The sequence below is a fragment of the Bos javanicus genome, chromosome 15, assembly GCF_032452875.1.
Source record: "Bos javanicus breed banteng chromosome 15, ARS-OSU_banteng_1.0, whole genome shotgun sequence".
Taxonomy (NCBI): domain Eukaryota; kingdom Metazoa; phylum Chordata; class Mammalia; order Artiodactyla; family Bovidae; genus Bos; species Bos javanicus.
The window spans coordinates 24,984,340-25,003,072 of NC_083882.1; the positions used below are offsets into that span (position 1 = coordinate 24,984,340).

General features: G+C 39.2%; 2 protein-coding genes across 3 annotated transcripts; one reads left to right on the top strand and one right to left on the bottom strand.

Moving 5' to 3' along the window:
* Positions 1–8,623: 8,623 nt before the first annotated feature.
* C15H11orf71 (chromosome 15 C11orf71 homolog) lies at positions 8,624–9,314 on the bottom strand. The gene has a single exon (XM_061440369.1). The coding sequence runs from the start codon at positions 9,078–9,080 to the stop codon at positions 8,682–8,684; it is 399 nt and encodes a 132-aa protein (XP_061296353.1). The 5' UTR covers positions 9,081–9,314; the 3' UTR covers positions 8,624–8,681.
* Positions 9,315–16,703, top strand: RBM7 (RNA binding motif protein 7). 2 transcript variants are annotated; one of them, XM_061440367.1, is made up of 5 exons: positions 9,315–9,505; positions 10,406–10,568; positions 11,241–11,328; positions 14,272–14,353; positions 15,256–16,703. In XM_061440367.1, the coding sequence occupies exons 1-5, from the start codon at positions 9,410–9,412 to the stop codon at positions 15,613–15,615; spliced, it is 789 nt and encodes a 262-aa protein (XP_061296351.1). In that variant the 5' UTR covers positions 9,315–9,409; the 3' UTR covers positions 15,616–16,703. The 2 variants fall into 2 exon arrangements, with proteins under 2 accessions (XP_061296351.1, XP_061296352.1); XM_061440368.1 differs by lacking the exon at positions 9,315–9,505 and adding an exon at positions 9,531–9,729.
* The last annotated feature ends 2,030 nt before the right edge of the window (positions 16,704–18,733 follow it).

The window sequence follows — 18,733 nt, forward strand, 5'->3', positions numbered from 1 at the left end:
ACTTTACTATGCTATTAATAAGTTAAGAAGTGAGTTCTCCATATTCAAACAAATTAGTAGAAGACACATTTTCTGAGTTCAAACTACAGTTCCATCAGTCTTTTGGATCTAGATCTAAGTGCAAAGATAATTTTCATATAATTGAGGAGCTTCTGCCTAAACTTCAATTAATCTACAATGCAATGACATGCTAAAAGGCAAATATCAAAAGAAGAATTTAATAGAATTATATAAATGCTTTCCAATGAATATGTTCAGTTAAAACCATATGCTCATAGGCTAATATCAGTATTTGGTGGTACAGATGAAAAGAAAATCTCAAAGATATTTTCAAAGATAAAATATATACAATTCATTAAAACCCATCATTTTCAGAAGAGCATTTGCTTTTGATTCTGATGATAGGGAAGACCAACTTTGAATTCTAGCTGAGCAAAAAGAATTCCATCTTCTCAATATTATTAGTGTTACTGAATTAAACTTGGATCTGCTTGCCTGTGAGCGGTAAAGCCAATCTACTGACACTTGGTTGTGGTGATAAAAAGTGCAATGTTTATTGTAAATGTACTAATACAAGGAGGACAGTGGCTGGTGCTCTAAAAGCCCAAACTCCTCAAACGCTTTTAACAAAGCATTTTTAAAGGCCAGGTGAGGGAATTACCAGGCAGTCCAGTGATCAGGACTTGATACTTTCAATGCCCGTGTCCAGGTTAAATCCCTGGTGGGGAAACTAAGATCCAGAAATCAGCACAATGTCATGTGGCTGAAATAAAATAAAGGCCAGGTGAGGGAGGAGGGGTCACAGGTTATGTGATCAGCTCATGCACAATTCTCTGACTGGCTGATCATGAGGTAACAAGGGTGGTGTCACAGGAGTTAACATTATCAGTCCTTAGGCTCCAGTAGGCTTGGGGTTCTGTGCTCATGGTTGTCAAGAAGTTAACATCTTCCATTTAATGTGGTGGCGGTGGGGTGCTGGGGGTGGTAAATGTGCATCAAATACTGTTATCCAAGCACTTCAGAAGGGAACTAAAGTAGAAGATATGGAGGGACTGACCATAGGGCCCTGCTGAGTTACAGTAGTGACCTGGCGTATAGCAAGTACTCTGGTTTGTTTGTTTGTTTTTCTTTACTTGTCATCTATTTTAGACACTTCAGTTAAGTTCAGTCACTCAGTCGTGTCCAACTCTTTGTGACCCCCTGGACTGCAGTGCCCCTGCAGGCCTCCCTGTCCATCACCAACTCCTGGAGCTTGCTCAAACTCATGTCCATCGAGTCGGTGATGCCATCCAACCATCTCATCCTCTGTCATTCCTTTCTCCTCCTATCTTCAATCTTTCCCAGCATCAGGTTCTTTTCCAATGAGTTTTCACATCAGGTGGCCAAAGTATTGGAGTTTCAGCTTCAGCATCAGTCCTTCTAATAAATATTCAGGACTGATTTCTTTAGGATCCAGTTTAGGATTGACTGATTGGATCTCCTTTTAGTCCAAGGGACTCTCAAGAGTCTCCAGCACCAAAGTTCAAAAGCTTAGCTTTCTTTATAGTCCAACTCTCACATACATACATGACTACTGGAAAAATTGTAGCTTTGACTAGATGGAACTTTTTTCATAGTTTAAAATTATAAGTAGGGAATTTTCAATTAAATTAAATATTTATGTGCATAAATGTGCATGCATGTGCTCAGTCACTTTATTCATGTCCAACTCTTTGCAACCCCATGGACTGTATAGCCCGCCAGGCTCCTCTGTCCATGGAATTCTTCAGGCAAGAATACTGGAGTGGGTTGCCATGCCCTCCTTCAGGAGATCTTCCAGACCTAGGGATCAAACTTGAGTCTCCTGTATCTCCTGCATTGCAGGCAGATTCTTTACCCAACTATCCACCTGGGAAGCCCAATCTGCATAAATATTTGTCCATATCTTGGATGAGGTGTAGGATTTTGTAGGTTATTGGTAAAGAATCCGCCTGCAGTGTAGGAAAGTCAAGTTTGATCCCTTTGTCAGGAAGATCCCCAGGAGAAGGAAATGGCAACCCACTCCAGTATTCTTGCCTAAAGAATTCCATAGACAGAGGAGTCTGGCAGGCTATAGTCCATGGGGTTGCAAGGAGTTGGACAAGACAGAAGCTAACACTTTCACATTCACTGGATTAGGTCATGTTCCTAGTGACAAACTGATTTTAAATTGAAGCAAACCTTCAAACAAAACTAATATTTTTACTTATAAACTGATATGTTTATTTAAGTTATTTAATAGAATGAAAAATTAGAACAATTCTAAATACTCAGCTCTTGGAGGATGATAAAATAAATGCTACATAATCAGAATAATAGTCACATTTGGCCTCCAGTGAAAATATAGAAAGTGAAGAGCATAGTTCTCACTCGTAACAACAGACCAAGTAAGTGACAATGGCATGGCTTTTTTTTTTTAATTGAAGGAAACTTACTTTGTCTTATCATTTTACTCTAATTTGCTCAAGCAACTGGATACCTAGACCAAAGAGACTACTGTCAACTACAAATTCTCACTTGCCATAGGCACTTGCCATTGACCCCTAGAAAGACGAAATCATGTGCTGTTGCAGCTGCTGAAAGGCGTTCAGGGTGGACAGCAGAAATGACACCCTCCGTACCGGGGAGGAGGTGGACTGGCAGGACAGGTCTTCAGATAGTTAGATATTTTCAGGAGCAATTTTATAAGCCCGATTCTTATATCTTCTCATATCTAGAAAAGTACTAAAATCCTTCATGGTGATGACTGCTCCTCACGACTAGCAAAGGCTTCATGAGAGCAGAAGAAACCTTCAGGAAAAATATGTGCGTGATTGCATGTACTCCCCCACACCAAAATCTCATATACACTAACCTTCCCCCTGCTTCTTTGGAGCAGTTTCTCAGAGCTACCTGAGGTGCTGTTTCCCAGGCTGCAGTCCTCATTTCACCCCAAATAAAACTTAACTCTCAACTTTCATGATGTGTGTGTGTGTGTGTGTGTGTGTGTTTTTAAGTTTACATTATAGTTCCTGCACTTCCCTTCCTGGAGTGTTCCATTTTTGGATTTTGAGTCCATGGAGAAATAGCCGATCTGTGAAGTTCATTCATTCATTTAACAGGCATTTATTAAATTTCTACTTTGGGGGCACTTAATAGGTTTGAATATATATAAAGATTAACTTAGACAAGTGGTCTGCCCTGAGACAATGTAGTAAGGGAGATAAGACCTAGATTACACCTCTATTCTTGAAGCTAGGTGTGACGCCTTACTGCAAACATGTGAACAGAGGATGAGAAAGGTGGTTCCAAAGAAAGGAAGAACCAAGGTGTTGCTATAGACAATGTATAGCTAGTTAGGTAGACTATCAGAAGTTACTACACTTTTTCTGTTCTGTGAGTCAGTACAGTCCATGTTTTGCTTAACCTGCTTAAAAAGGGTGTGTTCCTTTGCAACAGTAAAGAACTTGAACCAATCTGGATGGATAAACACTTAACAGGCAGAAAATGTGAAGGACAAGCAATTTCGTTAAAGGGATTAGGATAGGCATAGCTATAGAGGCAAAATAAGAGCAGCAATCACCTGGAGGAATTAAGAATAAGAAAGAAGACTGGCAATATAGTTTGGTCAGATTATGGGAAGTCTTAAAAGTCAGTTTAAAGAACGTACAGTTTTTAGCTTCACTGCTTCGGCTACTCTCAGGTCTTTGGGGAGACAAAGACCCAACAGCAGCTTACTGTATTCATTGGCAAGACGGTGAAGACAATTATTTTTCTCCTCTGATTCAGAAGAAGTGTATTGTGAAGTAGGGCTACCTTCAGATATTCTAGTGAAATAAAAGCCAGGCAAACCATAACTTTTTTTAACATTACATTATTAGCATACTTAATAATTGGACCTACCCATATACATTAGGGGAGAAGGCACTGGCGACCCACTCCAGTACTCTTGCCTGGAAAATCCCATGGACGGAGGAGCCTGGTGGGCTGCAGTCCATGGGGTCGCAAAGAGTTGGACACAACTGAGTGACTTCACTTTCACTTTTCACTTTCATGCACTGGAGAGGGAAATGGCAACCCACTCTAGTGTTCTTGCCTGGAGAATCCCAGGGACTGGGGAGCCTGGAGGGCTACTGTCTATGGGATTGCACAGAGTCAGATATGACTGACTGACTTAGCAGCAGCAGCATATACATTAAGGGATGTTCCTAAATGCCCTTCCTTAGTAACAAAGCCAGTCTTGATCCTCAGTGGCTGGGAATCTGCAGCTGCATGCTTGCCTCCATTCTCCCACCCACTTGCCAAAGACATAGACAGGCACCAGAAATCATGTGGAATAAAGATGCTGGCTTGAGGGACTTCTCTCGTGGTCCAATGGTTAAACCTCTGAGCCTCCAATTCAGGGTGCATGGGTTTGATCCCTAATCAGATAACTAAGATCCTGCAAATGAATTACCAGAAATTTTAACAAGTTATTACACATTATGTCTCCCTAAGAAGGTGATAAAACATGCACTTGTCAATTTTACTGACTCTGTGTCTTTTTTCAAAACAGCATCTTGTATTTCTCATACAGATTCTGTGGGATATACTATGGGAAGCACTGGAGTAATTTACAGTCAGTACTGTAAAGTTATAGTTTAACTGTGGGATCAGAGAGATATGCTTTGAGTTTACTGGTCTGCAGCTATACACATTTAGGATGCAGAGAAACAGGGCAAACAAAACAGGATAGATGTTCAGGTAAATATAGTACAGGTGATGAGATATATAGAGAGAAATGTTAACATAAGTACATTGTGAAAATAAGAGCAGCAGGACTTTGCAATTGAATGGACACAGGCAATAAAGGTAGGAAAATAGGTAGTATGGAGTCATAGGCATTCAAACTTACACATTGGTTGGTTAGGGAAATAAGAGTACTTTTCATGGAAAATGGGATCCCCAGATGGCATTAGCGGTAAAGAAGCCACTTGCCAACACAGGAAACTTCAGAGACACGGGTTCAACCCCTGAGAAAATCCTCTGGAGGAGGAAATGGCAACGCAATCCAGTGTTCTTGCTTGGAGAATCCCACGGACAAGAGGAGCCTGGTGAGTTACAGTCTACAGGGTCACAAAGAGTTGGACACAACTGAAGGGACTTAGCAGGCACACTCATGGAAATGGGAAAGAAAAAGTTGCATTTGAGTGTGATCTGCATAGATTCATCAAAGGAATAAAAGACATAATTTTGTTTGAAATACAGCTAAGCCTCAAAATTAAGTCTACCTACTCTTCCCTCCCATTGGACTTTCTTTTCTTTCTGCTGAGTTACTCCTCTCAGAATTAGGCTTAGTACCAAATCCAGCTATTGAGAGCCTCCTTTTCCTGTACCCCAAATGGTCATTCTCTTCAAGACTTTTAGAGCTGATGAATAAAGGAAGTAAATATACTAATAGAAGTTACCTTCAACACATACTAGTCAGTTGCCTAGTATGATACAATAAACAAAGGTCTATAAAAACAAAAAGGAAGTTACCATGGCTTTTTAAAAACTTACAATGGAGTATTGAGGGACTATTTTTTGTCTTAAAAATTCATCTATTTTAGAATGGTAACATGCTACACAGGCAGTGATACTAAAAGTCATTCTGTATACCAACATATGGATTTTTAATAACATGGACCGCTTTTGGGAAACTTAGTTGTTCCTGCTTTAGATCATTTCAAGAGGTTTCTATCCATCCTCGCTTCCACAACACAGTCTTTGTGACTCTAGGAAGATGTTGTAACTTGGAACACTTGCAAATGTTAAGAACAAGGAGAAATTAGACATTCATCAGCTCAGATTTAAAATTATGAAGCACTGGGACTTCCTCGGTGGTCCAGGGGTTAAGTAAGACTCTGCACTCCCACTGCAGGGCCTGTAGGGCTGCTCTCTGGTCGTGGAACTCAGATCCCATAAGTCTGGTGGTGTGGCCAAAAAAATAAATAAAATGATGCAGAATGTATGTGAACAAGGTTCTACTCTTATCAAACAAATTTTTGTATCATTTTATTTCTGGCACATGTACACTATTTATTGTTTAATCAAAGCCCTACTTCTGATGACCCTATGTGAGAACAAACAGAGACCAAGTCACGCCCACTGGGCTCTCTTCCTCTTGCATGCTTCTGTGCACATTTATGCCAAATTTTTGTCCCTTCCTTCATAAATCTCAGCCTTCTTCCCCTGAAGCTAAGGAATATGCCTCAAAGGTGTATTTAATGTTGTAGCATCTCCTAGTGTGATATGATCCAACCTGGCTGCCTAGGACAGCCCTTTTTTTTGCCTTTGCTAAAGTAAACATAATTGATACCCACCACCCTTTCCTTCCAAAGTGCCCTGGTTTGCACAGTAAATGTGGTCATCCTATGCATCATACTTATTTTTCTCTTCTCACCCCCCAGTTCTCTTTTCAATTTTAATCAATTTTTTAATTTAAAGTGTGGAATTAGAGGTCAAATGGGAAAGAACTGAAGAAGTCTAGTCTGATTTCAAAACTGACACAATTTAGCCTCTATGAGAACTTTGGGCAGTTAATTCATTATCTTGTAAAGTGGTATTTTCCACCATTAGGCATCTCTAAGTTTTATGAAAATCCTTCTTACCTTCAGTCTTAATTTTACTATTCTTCCCCAAACTCTTCACATACAGGTTTGGGATTCTTTCTCAACCACATCCAGCCTAAGGAATCCATATATTATGAACTAACTTCTTTTCAGCTATCTAGAATAGCATTAGTTAGATACTATCTTTGGGAGAATTGAGAAAATAGTCACTCAAGTCCTTTTTGGTGTTACATAATTCTAATGAAGAACCTGGGTTGAATGGCTTCAAGGTTCTACCTAGCTGCATGACCTTGGAAAGTTTACTTCAATTCTTCGTACCTGGTTACTCAGCAATGAAGTATAATACTTTTGTTATGGGCTGTTATGAAAATTAAATGACATATATAAAGCTCCATAAGAGCAGAGACCTTATCTATCCTGTTCACCACTTTAGTCTATACCTAACACAGGTAGTAGCAGGCACAGAGTAAGTTCTCAATAAATATCTGAATAAACAATAAAAGCCCCTAGCACACTGTCTTGCACACAGTACTCAATAAAATGTAGCTATTATTACTCTGTCAAACATTTTTCTTAAGAGGTGGTTTCTAGACCTCTCACTACATTAATCACTCATATGGACACTCTTTGGTTTGTCAGAATTCTTCTTAGAATGTAGTTTTCACGATTCAATTCTGTTTTGTGTGTGGTAATTTTGCTTTATCTAACACAATTATAGACCAGAGTCCACTGGGAAAAAGCTAGACTCTTACCTGCTTAAAATTTGCCACTTACAAAACCCACTTATTTTCTGCCAATATCACCCTTTAAACCTTGGAGAATATATGATTAAGATAAAATTATTAGCAGATTAAAGAGTAGCTTTTCCTGGTGGCTCAGATGGTAAAGAATCTGCCTACAACGTGGGAGACCCAGGTTAATTCCTGGGTCAGGAAGATCCCCTGAAGAAGGGAATGGCTACCCACTCCAATATTCCTTACTGGAGAATTCCATGGACAGAGGAGCCCAGTGGGTTACAAAGTCCAAGGGGTCGCAGAAAGTCGGGGTGGCTGAGCAACACTTTCACTTTCAAAGAGTAGTCAGCCAGGTTAAGAGAAGAACCAGGATAGTGCAGCATTACGGAAAACCATGGCAACTAGGGTTATTTTCATCACTTGACCTAATGAACGACCCAGCCTGGTGATTTGTTAGCCACTAAATCCAAAGTATGCTTGATCTCCTTGTTAGTATGGCTAGGAAAAGTTCATCCAAAGTGCTTAGCACTGGGAAGATCTTCAAATATAATTTAATGTTTGAATGGGAAAGACAAACAGCAAAGTTTAAGGAAGATGCTAGAGTGAATACATGATCGGCTTCCTAACAGTTGCAGACTGTTCCAATTTTTGCCTATTTGGGAACAAGATTCAGATTAAGGAAGCTGGGATTGACTGTAAGTAATAAAAAGACATAGTGTAAAAATTAATTTGGAACCTTTGGCAAATCAAGAAACGTAAATCCGTTAAAAAAATTTGAAGGAGCAGTAAGGTTTAGGTTTTGCTTTTGTTGCTTTAGTGTAGTAGAGAGTGAAGTTTATAGACATTCCTTAAGAAAAGATGAAGGAAGGGGATGGAAGAAGTGTAAGGGACAAAATGATAGGATTAAGTGTAGGACCATAGATGGGAGGATATGCCAGTAATAAACCAACAGAAGTAAAGGTAATATTAGCCTGAGGTGGAAAGGTAGGCAGTTAACGAAGCTCGGAATTACAAGTCTCAAAGTAGGAGAATCTGCCAGGGAGGTCCGTAAGACTTGTGGAAAGCGAGAAAAATGTGGTTCTTTGTTGGGAGGATAAAGGGACTATTGACCTCTGGGAAGGATGATTCAATCAGCTCAGCTCTGTGACCACCTCAATAAAATCTCCACTCCTCCTCCCTTCCAACCTAATCATGGCTATTTAAAACCGTGTGACTCAAGTAACTGCAAACATTTTCTTTTGCGCTAGGCTAGAATAAAGACGCCCCTCTAAAAAGAAGACTTCGGTTGCACCAAGAAAGTATTTTAGAGAGAGGCCTTGTTTACACGCTAATTGAAGGGCCGAGGAAGGTATTGGTTTTAAGCTGAAAGACGGGCTGCGATAACTCCTCCAAGTGCCACCAGACGCTGTTGCAGGACACTTCTTAGAAGGTCGAGTTTCACCGCAGGGCCCGGGTAAGGTGAGAATCTGGCCTGGCGGCTTCGGCTCCGCGCCTCCATTTCCCTTCCCTCGTTAAAGCGGGTCGGGCTTCGGCCGCCACCAGGCGCCCGACGGCTCTCGGTCCGGAAGTTCAGCCGCACGGAGGATCGAGGAACAGGCTCTGGAAGAATCGCCTCGGGCCTGGTAACGAGGAAGCTGTCTCCGGAGACCATCGCCAACGCTAAGGCCGACGAGCTGAGGTCACCGTGGGAAGAGCTAAGGTAAGCCACCCGGCTCCTTCGATCGCCGGCGGACAGGGACACAGAGTTCTGCGCCATCTTCAAACACTGCCCGTAGTATCTAATGTTACGTCTCTCGGTCAAGGTAGGCCCTTCGCGACTCCGCAGATCAGTTCAGCGGATCTCGACAGCGCAGACCGACTTCACAGGAAGCCATCACTACAGCAGTTGCGACCAGGAGCCTTCCCCGAGCCCTCTCCTCGGAGCATGCGCAGTCCGTCAGCGCACGTAATTGCCGCGGAGAGCCGGCGTGATTGACGTTTACGTCGGTGACGCCTGAGTGCGCGAGGACGTGGGGTTTCTGAGAGTGCGCAGTGCGTGCGTCGGCGGCGACCCTTCGGCCTTTTTCGGGAGGGGGCGACGCTGAGATGGGGGCGGCGGCAGCCGAAGCGGATCGCACTCTCTTTGTGGGCAACCTTGAAACGAAAGTGACAGAGGAGCTCCTCTTCGAGCTTTTCCACCAGGTAAGCGGCTGGGATAAGCCTCTTCCTTTCGTTTCCCGGCCCGCCTAGGGTCCGGCCCAACGGCGATCCGCGCTTCCTTGGCGGAAGCGGGATCCTGGTGCGTCCCGGCACCCTGACAGGTGGGCGGGCTGGAGGCGGGGGTCACGCTTAGAAAGGGAGGCGCTCGCTCCGTGTGGCTTTCTGAGAAGAACCCTAATTAGTTCAGGCCAAAGTGAAGACTAAAGGTGGTGGTGGGTTCTCAATCGGGCATTCCTGTGGTAAAGATTCAGGCTCTTTAAGGGGCCTCAAACGTATGGGTCCTTCGTTGAGCTGTACTTTGCCTTCTTTTCTCATCTTCTGCTTGTAAATTTATTTCAATTTGTTTGTCGTATACATTTTCCACCTAAGTTTCTTACGAAGTTGCAGCAAAGACAGACTCATAAGGAAAGACTCCATAGAAAAAGCTTAGACTCCGTAGGAAAGCGGCATTGTAGTGTTTCTGTATTAAGATCTGTATTAAAACGTGTTAAACTTGTTCCCTCCAGTTGCACCCTCCAACAGCTGGTAATGGTTTGATTGATCGATGCAAAAGTCAACTTTTAGCCCAAGAAAACTTTCTCTTGCTCTTGATAAACGTTAATTTGCACAAAGTGGGAAAACGATGGGTGTTGGCCGCGACGTTAAAGTCATAAAGGGCAGTGAAGTGTAAATTCAGTGATTGGGTTTCCAGTTCCTTATGGGCTCCCTCCCCCGAAGTAAGTTAACCTAATTTTCAGTTATAATCTATAGGATCTTTAACCGTGAGGGAAATCCCTGTGTATCCGGTTTTTAAGAGTCCATGGTTATATTATAAACTTTGTAACATTTGAGTATTTTCTGAAACTGCCTTACTGAAATTCTGAATACTTTTTGTGTCTGTAGGCTGGTCCAGTAATTAAAGTGAAAATTCCAAAAGACAAGGATGGTAAACCGAAGCAGTTTGCCTTTGTGAATTTCAAACATGAAGTATCTGTTCCTTACGCCATGAATCTGCTTAATGGAATCAAACTTTTTGGAAGGCCTATCAAGATTCAGTTTAGAGCCGGTAACTATTTACTGATGATTTGGGGAGAGAAATTGTTCACTGCTTTGTTTTTTGTTTTTAATTTTGTTATTCAGTTTTAGAGAACCTCTTTTTTTGAGAACCTCTTTTTGGGTGAAAATGCTTTAAGCTTTATAAACAGTAAACTATATATCGCTAAAAATGGGTAACATTGACAGTGTGGATTTTGAAAGTGGTAATTTTCAAGAGAGTTAAAATTTCAATTTGGGTTGGTGAAAAGAACATAAACCTTTATTGTTAGAATGACTGATTTTGGTTTCATGCTCTAAAAGCACAAAGATTATTTCCTGAAAGTCTTCCTGACTGGTTTGTAATATACTTGTACAAATTTTGATGTGAGATTATGTGAGGATGAAACTTTCCTTGTATTCAGTTTTACAATTTAGTGTGGGGATCAGAGTACTATGGCCAAATTGGGTGTTTATACATTGTCTGTTGTACATTGGGTAGTACCTTATTTGTAACCCTTTGTTTTAAATATATCTGGTATTAAACACTTAGTTTTCACTCTGATGAACTATAAAGTGATTTACTGAAATTTGAGGTTTTCACCTTAAGTTATGTCCACCTGTTTTGGAATGATTGGGCTGAGGAATACAAAATTTCAATTTTAAACTTTCTAACAGTAAGGATTTATCAAATTGTTTCATTTAGGAAGTAGCCATGCCTCACAGGAGGTCAGTTTGTCATATCCCCAGCATCATGTTGGAAATTCAAGCCCTACTTCCACATCTCCTAGCAGGTAATGTTTTGCACCTATTTTAAAAATCGTTTATCAGAAATTTTTTTTTAGGTTGTGATCTCAAAAAATACATGAGTGATTGGCTTCCTTCATTATGCTCCTACCTCTTTTTTCTGCTGCTGTATTTGCTATTTTGGATTATAGTTACACATAATATCTATTCTAAGGGGACTATAGGCCCATTGTATATAGTTCCCTTAAAATAAATACATGTATAACTATGTTCATTGTAAAGACATATACCCAAACCCACATACATGTATATACTGACACAGAATTTCTCAAAACATTACTTAACTCTTGCTATTTGTACCCTCTGTTTTCTGTTTTATTTTTTTAAATGCACTTTAGTTCTATGACCACTAATTGGTTGTTACTTGCAGATTAAAAATACCTATTAGTAAACAGACTAAGAGTTCATAAAGCTGGATTCTAAATATGTCTCTTAATAATTGTGTAATCTTGAGCTAGTCTCTGGCCCTATCTTTCCATTTGTAAGGAAAAAAAGTTGATTCAGATGATCTCTAAAATCCCTTTTAGTTACTAAGGATTAGAAAAGTTACCATATTTGTATCTACTTAAATAGTTTTCTTTGGGGAGGCTGATTTTTTACTAGGGATAATTTTTTCCTGGTATGTCCTTAGAGCAATTTATCAATCATAATGGGCTTCATTCAAGAAAGAGTTAAAAAATCCTGTCACCTGTCTGATTTGTCACCAAGTCCTTTGTATTTATGATCTCATTTATCCCTCACAGCAGTCTTATGAGGTAAGAATTATCTCTACCTTATGTATGAAGAAAATAAGGGTTGGAGGTTAACTTGCTCAAGTATGAACTGCTCATAAGCATTGAGCTTGTTTTCAAACTGAGGCAGTGTGATTGAGCACACCCACCATGATATGAGTAGAAAGTGTTTAGAAAGTTTTAATAAGGAGAGATAAGTGAATGAGGACCTGAGAGAGGCCAGTGTACCTAGATCATAATGAATGAAAAATGGAGAGTAGTAGGTGATCTTGTCAGAGTAAACAGAGGCCAGATGGCATAGGGTCTTTCTTATATGTCATAATTAGGATTTTGGAATTTCACCTTAAGAACAGTAGGAAGACACTGAAACAGTTTTGGTAGGATAGTAAAAGGAACAGGTTTGTATTTTAGTGAGTTACTTGGTTGCCCTGGGAGAGGATGGATTGAAGGAGACAAGGGTGAAAATAGACCAATTAGGAGTCTGTTGGTAGCAAAGTATTGGTATTAGAAGCAAGGAAGCTGTTGCGGTTGAGTTGATAGTTTGGATTAAGGTGGTGCCAGGAGCTGAAGAGAAGTGGGTGAATGAATATGAAGAGTCTGGAAGGTGAAATTCTAAGAAAGCAGTCATCTGAAAGGGTATGCTCTTCTTGCCAGCTGAAATTGTGTTTAAATGCTTTTCAGTACAGTTGGAATTTGAAGCATCTCTAACCACTATAAGTTTTTAACCCATCTTAGAAACTCTTGGGGGGAAAAATACACAAGTAAATAGTTATAATCAAGTGTTAGTGTGTACCTGATTTTTATACTCTCTACAAGTAAAATTATACTTTTTATCCCCTTGGCATGCAGACACATAATATGATTTAAGAAAACAAAATATGAGACTTCCCTGGTGGTCCAGTGGTTAAGACTTTGCCCTTACACTGCAGCGGACATGGGTTTGATTCCTGATCAGGGACCTGAGATCCCACGTGCTCGGTGGAATGAATGAACGAATGTGTAAATAGCTTTCTTTGTAGAGTATAAGTAAAATTAGTTCTGCTTTAGAAAAGTAAGAAAAAAGAACCCTAAATAAAAAGATCTAAACTGTAAGATAAATCAATTGGTGGTTTGATTCCAATGGTGTATTTTAAAATAAAATTAAAACCTTTGCTGAGCTTTTCTGTAGAGCAAGTTACCTCTTTAGGAAGTGAGGAATAAGGTTTAAGTCCTTAAGATTAGTATTCTGTTTATGTTATAGAATTCCTTATTCCCCAAAGCCTATTATTCTTTCCTGTCTCAGTAATTCTTTTCTTTGAAAGTCACTCAGTCATGTCTGACTCTGTAACCCATGGACTATAGCCTACCAGGCTTCTCTGTCCATGAAAGTCTCCAGGCAAGAATACTGGAGTGAGTGTTGTTCCCCAGGCCCTCGGCAGTAAGAGCGTGGAGTCCTAACCACTGGACCACCAGGGTATAGCCCTAGATTTTATCCTTTATTTCTTCTATTTTCTTCACCTATTATGTCTAATTGATCAAATTCTTTTCATTTTAGTGCTCATCTAGGTCTTGGCACTATTGGCCCAGGGATTGACAAATTCTTTTTTCTTTTCTGTAAATTGACAGGGTTGTTTTTTTTTTTTTCCTATAAAGAACTAGTTTCTTCTGCCATTGTAAGTGAAGTCACTCAGTCGTGTCCGACTCTTAGTGACCCCATGGACTGCAGCCCACCAGGCTCCTCCATCCATGGGATTTTCCAGGCAAGAGTACTGGTGTGGGGTGCCATTGCCTTCTCTGCCATTGTAGCACCACACAAAAACAAAAGAGGTTGGCCGTGTTCCAATAAAGCTTTGCACAAACTGGGTTTGGCCCACAGACTATAGTTTGCTCCAGCCCTTCCCTCAGCTGGAATGTGTTGTCTTCAGGTAATCTTGTTCAGTTCTCTCTTCAATACTTCCTTTTTAGAAGGGCCGTTCCTGACCAGTCAGGCTAAAATAGAATCCCCTCTCTGTCACCTCAACTTATATAGTTGTATATTACTGTGTCTTTATAACCATGTGAAATTCTCTTATTGTCTGAATCCTTACCCCTGGCTCCTTGAGAGAGCAGATACCTTGTTGGTCTTATCTTAGAAGACTGTGTCTTACTCATGATTGACATGTTTATTTGTTGAATGAATGATTATATGTTGGTTTTCTTATTTTTCACTTTTCATGAAAGGACGGTGGATAACATGACTCCATCAGCACAGACAATTCAAAGATCTTTCTCGTCTTCAGAAAATTTTCAGAGACAAGCAGTGGTAAGCTGATTATTCAACTTGAGTTGCTAAAAAAGGAAAATTATACTTAGTTAAAATTCTTTTTTAACTTCTTCAATTTTAGTTAGACTAGCATGGCCTTTGTAGATTTCAGTTTTCACTGGGCTGAAATATATATTTATAAGATCAAAGCTATATAGAAGAGCTGCTTCTCACATTTGTATTATTTTTCTTTAACCATTGTTGGTGTGTGTGTTGCAAGTATTGGAAACGCATTCTCTGATGTTCTTATAACCTATGCTGAGTAATTTCTATCATATACTGTCTTTAATACTTAATACCTTAATATACTGGCATCTTCTAGATCCCCTTCCTTGCGAACTTTCCATTTTTTTCTGTAATAATAACACCAGTAATAAAATCTTAGATATCTTTGCTGTTTCCTTTTTGTCTTTGATCGGTCTCCAAATCTTTCATTGTATTCTTTTTCTTACATTTCTTTTTTTTTAATTTTCTTTGCCCAAATCACAATCTTGGCTCATGGTACCTAGACTTGTGTATTTCACAGTCTGCAGAATAAAATACAAGAGTGAAATAAAATTAAATTGAGAAATTAGTATAAAAGGATATGAACTTTTATAAATGTGTTTTTTTCATTTTGCTATAAACCATTAAAAAAAAAACCATCATTGCCTAATATCTTCCCACAGGCAGAATTTGAGAACCAGTGATCTAGTCACTTAGTACTTACCTCTGTTTTTCTCCTTACTAGTCCATTTCATTCACCATTTCTACTATTTTTAGTTGTGTTTAACTTAAAATTCAGATAGCCAAGAATGATTTTGCTTTTCCATTATTGTGTTTAACCATGTGCTAGATATCTGTTGCCTTTGATACCTAGAAATATTTGTGCTTAACATTTTCTTCTTTTTCTCTTCGCTCAGATGAACAATGTTTTGAGACAGATGTCATATGGAGGGAAATTTGGTTCTCCACATCTGGATCAGTCAGGATTTTCCCCATCAGCTCAGTCACATAATCATACTTTTAACCAGTCTTCAAGCTCCCAGTGGCGCCAAGATACACCATCATCACAGAGAAAAGTCAGACTAAATTCTCATCCCTACGTGATGGATAGACATTATAGCCGTGAACAGCGTTACAGTGATCTGTCTGACCATCATTACAGAGGAAACAGAGATGATTTTTTCTATGAAGACAGGAATCACGATGGCTGGAGCCATGACTATGATAACAGAAGAGACAGTGGTAGAAATGGAAAATGGCGCTCATCCCGACACTAACAAATGTTATAAGGATTTTTCATAGGGTCATTTTAGGTCCTTTTTGTTAATTTGTTTCTGAGAATGTTTTCTTAAACTATAGAGCAGCTTTACAAGTTGCCACATTTCTTTGTAAAAATTTTAAAACTCAATAGCAATTCAATACAGACATGAGAAGAATTGTGGTTCTAGTTTCATTACATTCATAGCCTTTCACCTCAGGGTTTTAAAAAGAGGAAAGGGTTTTATGCAAAATAAAGTACCACAATTCCTAATCATTTTAGACAATTGACTAAAGGATGTATTATATGGATTAGTTGTATTATGAAGAAAATATTTTAATTATTTTTTTGTATTGCAAGAAGCTTCTTGTTGGTGAATCAGATTTTTGGTGTATATAATGAAAAATATTCAAGTTGATAGTCAGAATTGACTCAGTATTTTGTTAATAAGAAAATGTTTAACTTCAGTGATTCATTTTACTAACATGAGAAAGCTTTTTGATAGTTTGGGGATAAACCATATTTAACTTCTCAAAGAACTTAAGTTTAAGTTCTGTGACATGATCTTGAGCATAGAAGTGTACATCTAAGACATGCTATTTCGTTGTAAAATTTTAGAATTCGCTAATTAAATCGATGTAGGACTGAAGCCACTCAGGAAGTTAAATATCACTAAATGTATTTTTTTACAGTAAAAATACAGTGTTAATATAAATCCCCTATTTCTGGAAGAACAAAAATATAAATGCATAGTTGGATAAATGGTAAAATGTTTTACTGAAAATGTACTTTTTAAAGTACTGCCTCTCTGACTCAAACTTTGAAAATTTTAACATTGTATCCAGGACTAGTGTACAGGGACACATTTTATTATGGAGATTGTACAGGTTGCTTTTTGTTTTTGTTTGAAAGAATTTAGTCAAAAACATTTTCTGATTTAAAAATTTTTAAATCTTGTTTAACAACACTTTTATGTATCAAGATGCTGTTTCCCTTTCATTGTAGAACTTGTTTATAAAAATTAATTCCTTGTAAAATTTGAGTCCTTTTTAATAACTACAGCATTTGTACTATGTTGCTTTTTAATATATGGAAAACAAAATGAAAGAGTATGTCTTTTTTTTTGACATCACTAGGGACATTGCACACAAAAAACTAGCAACACACTTTTATTCAGTGATTGCCTGGTGTTAAAAGTGTCAGTTTTTAGAGTATCCTGAAATATACCTTTTGAACATACCAAACTTAATATTTTAGAATCAGATTTTCAGTAACACATGGTTTATGTTTCTGAGCACTGTAAATTAATTTGGTTACTCTCCCTGGTGTCTAGGAATTTGTACATTTGGTTTTCTCTGTTTTTAAATATGCACAGCTTTTCTGTGCCTAGGTTTGTGAAGCCATGCAGTTACTAGCACAGAGAACATTAAGATCAGAAGTTTCTGTCCTTTTAAGCAGTTCTTGAGAAGAAAAGGCAACCCACTCCAGTATTCTTGCCTGGGAAATCCCATGGACAGGGGAGTCTGGCAGGCTGCGGTCTATGGGGTAGCAGAGGAGTCAGACAACCTAGCAGCTAAACAGCAACAAAGCAGTTCCCATAAAGCGTCTGCCTACAACGCAGGAGACCCAGGTTTGATCCCTGGGTGAGGAAGATCCTCTGGAGAAGGAAATGGCACCCCACTCCAGTACTCCTGCCTGGAAAATCCCATGGATGGAGGAGCTTGGTGGGGGTTGCAAAGAGTTGGACACAACTGAGCAACTTCAGTTCATGGCTGATTCATGTTGAGGTTTGACAGAAAACAACAAAATTCTGTAAAGCAATTATCCTTCAATTGAAAAATTAAAAGTCTTTAATGAAAGTGAAAGTTGCTCAGTCATGTTTGACTGTGACCCTCCATGGACTGTACAGTCCATTGAATTCTCCACGTCATTATCTCTAATGAGCCTGTTATTTTCAGTTGTCTTACTGAAATGGAAATTTATTTATTAGCATTTGTAGATAGTGACAGATTAATACTATATTGTGACTTACCTGTGGGTCAGTTCAGTTCATCAGTCGCTCAATTGTGTCCGACTCTTCACAACCCCATGAATTGCAGCACGCCAGGCCTCCCTGTCCATCACCAACCCCTGGATCCCCTCATATTGATTTACCGGTCACTGGTTCAGAATAAAATTTTTCTTTTAATGTTTTTTGGGACACCCCTTTTGAGGTCCCAGGGAATCTTTTTTCTCTTCAGCTTCACCCGGTTGAAAGTAACCTAACTGAATACATGTGCTGTGTAAGGCTTTTGACCCCAGGGGCTAGTATCATGAAACACAATTTCTCCATAGACTGGAGAGCATAGGGGGGATGGTTTTAGGATCATTCAAGTTCATCATATTTACTGTGTACATTATTAATACATCAGCTCCACCTCAGATCATCAGGCATTATATCCAGGAGGTTGGGAACCCTGGTGCAAAGGGATATAAGACAGCCAAAAAGAATTGAATAGAGTTGGTGAGACTGTGCAGTGAGGTACTGAGAGTTGCAGAAGCAGAAAGGAAGACTTTTTTTATGGAGAGCAATTTCTCCCTGTGTGTGTTCCATGAAACTACTCTCATAAGTTGTTCTGCAAAACAACAGGGTTCTGTAGTCCAGTGTTTCGTAAACATTATATACCAACACTGACTTTTTCATAGTGACAGAACAGTGCCATAAAACTTGCTGCAGTAATGTTTATACCTAACAGTATTTTTCAAACTTGACCCTTATTTTACCCTTTTATGCATAACAAATGTATAATACATTAATCTGAATACCTTAAGATTCCCCCCAAAGAATCTTTCTGACTCCACCCTCCTCCATGCAATCAGTCATCAGAAAATTTTATACCACTGTGTTGTGTAGGGCCTTCGTCTCTATCCACTGCCACCATCCTAGAATAGACAATCATCTCAACAGGGATGGTCTAACATCCTAAAGTTTACACGCCAATTTATGTGTTCCCATAGTACCCTGCATTTCTTTTATCATAGACTTTACATTGTATTAAAATTTTCTTTTTATTTGTATCTATTTGTATTTATATATCTATTTGTATTTATTTATCACTAGACATCTCCATGACGGAGAAGGCGATGGCACCCCACTC

Excerpts from the sequence above, each read along its gene's own strand:
- C15H11orf71 (XM_061440369.1), bottom strand. The coding sequence starts at position 9,080 with ATGGCGCAGAACTCTGTGTCCCTGTCCGCCGGCGATCGAAGGAGCCGG.
- RBM7 (XM_061440367.1), top strand. The coding sequence starts at position 9,410 with ATGGGGGCGGCGGCAGCCGAAGCGGATCGCACTCTCTTTGTGGGCAAC. Across the intron at positions 9,506-10,405 it reads TCTTCGAGCTTTTCCACCAG|GCTGGTCCAGTAATTAAAGT; the intron begins GTAAGCGGCTGG and ends TTGTGTCTGTAG. Across the intron at positions 14,354-15,255 it reads ATTTTCAGAGACAAGCAGTG|ATGAACAATGTTTTGAGACA; the intron begins GTAAGCTGATTA and ends CTCTTCGCTCAG.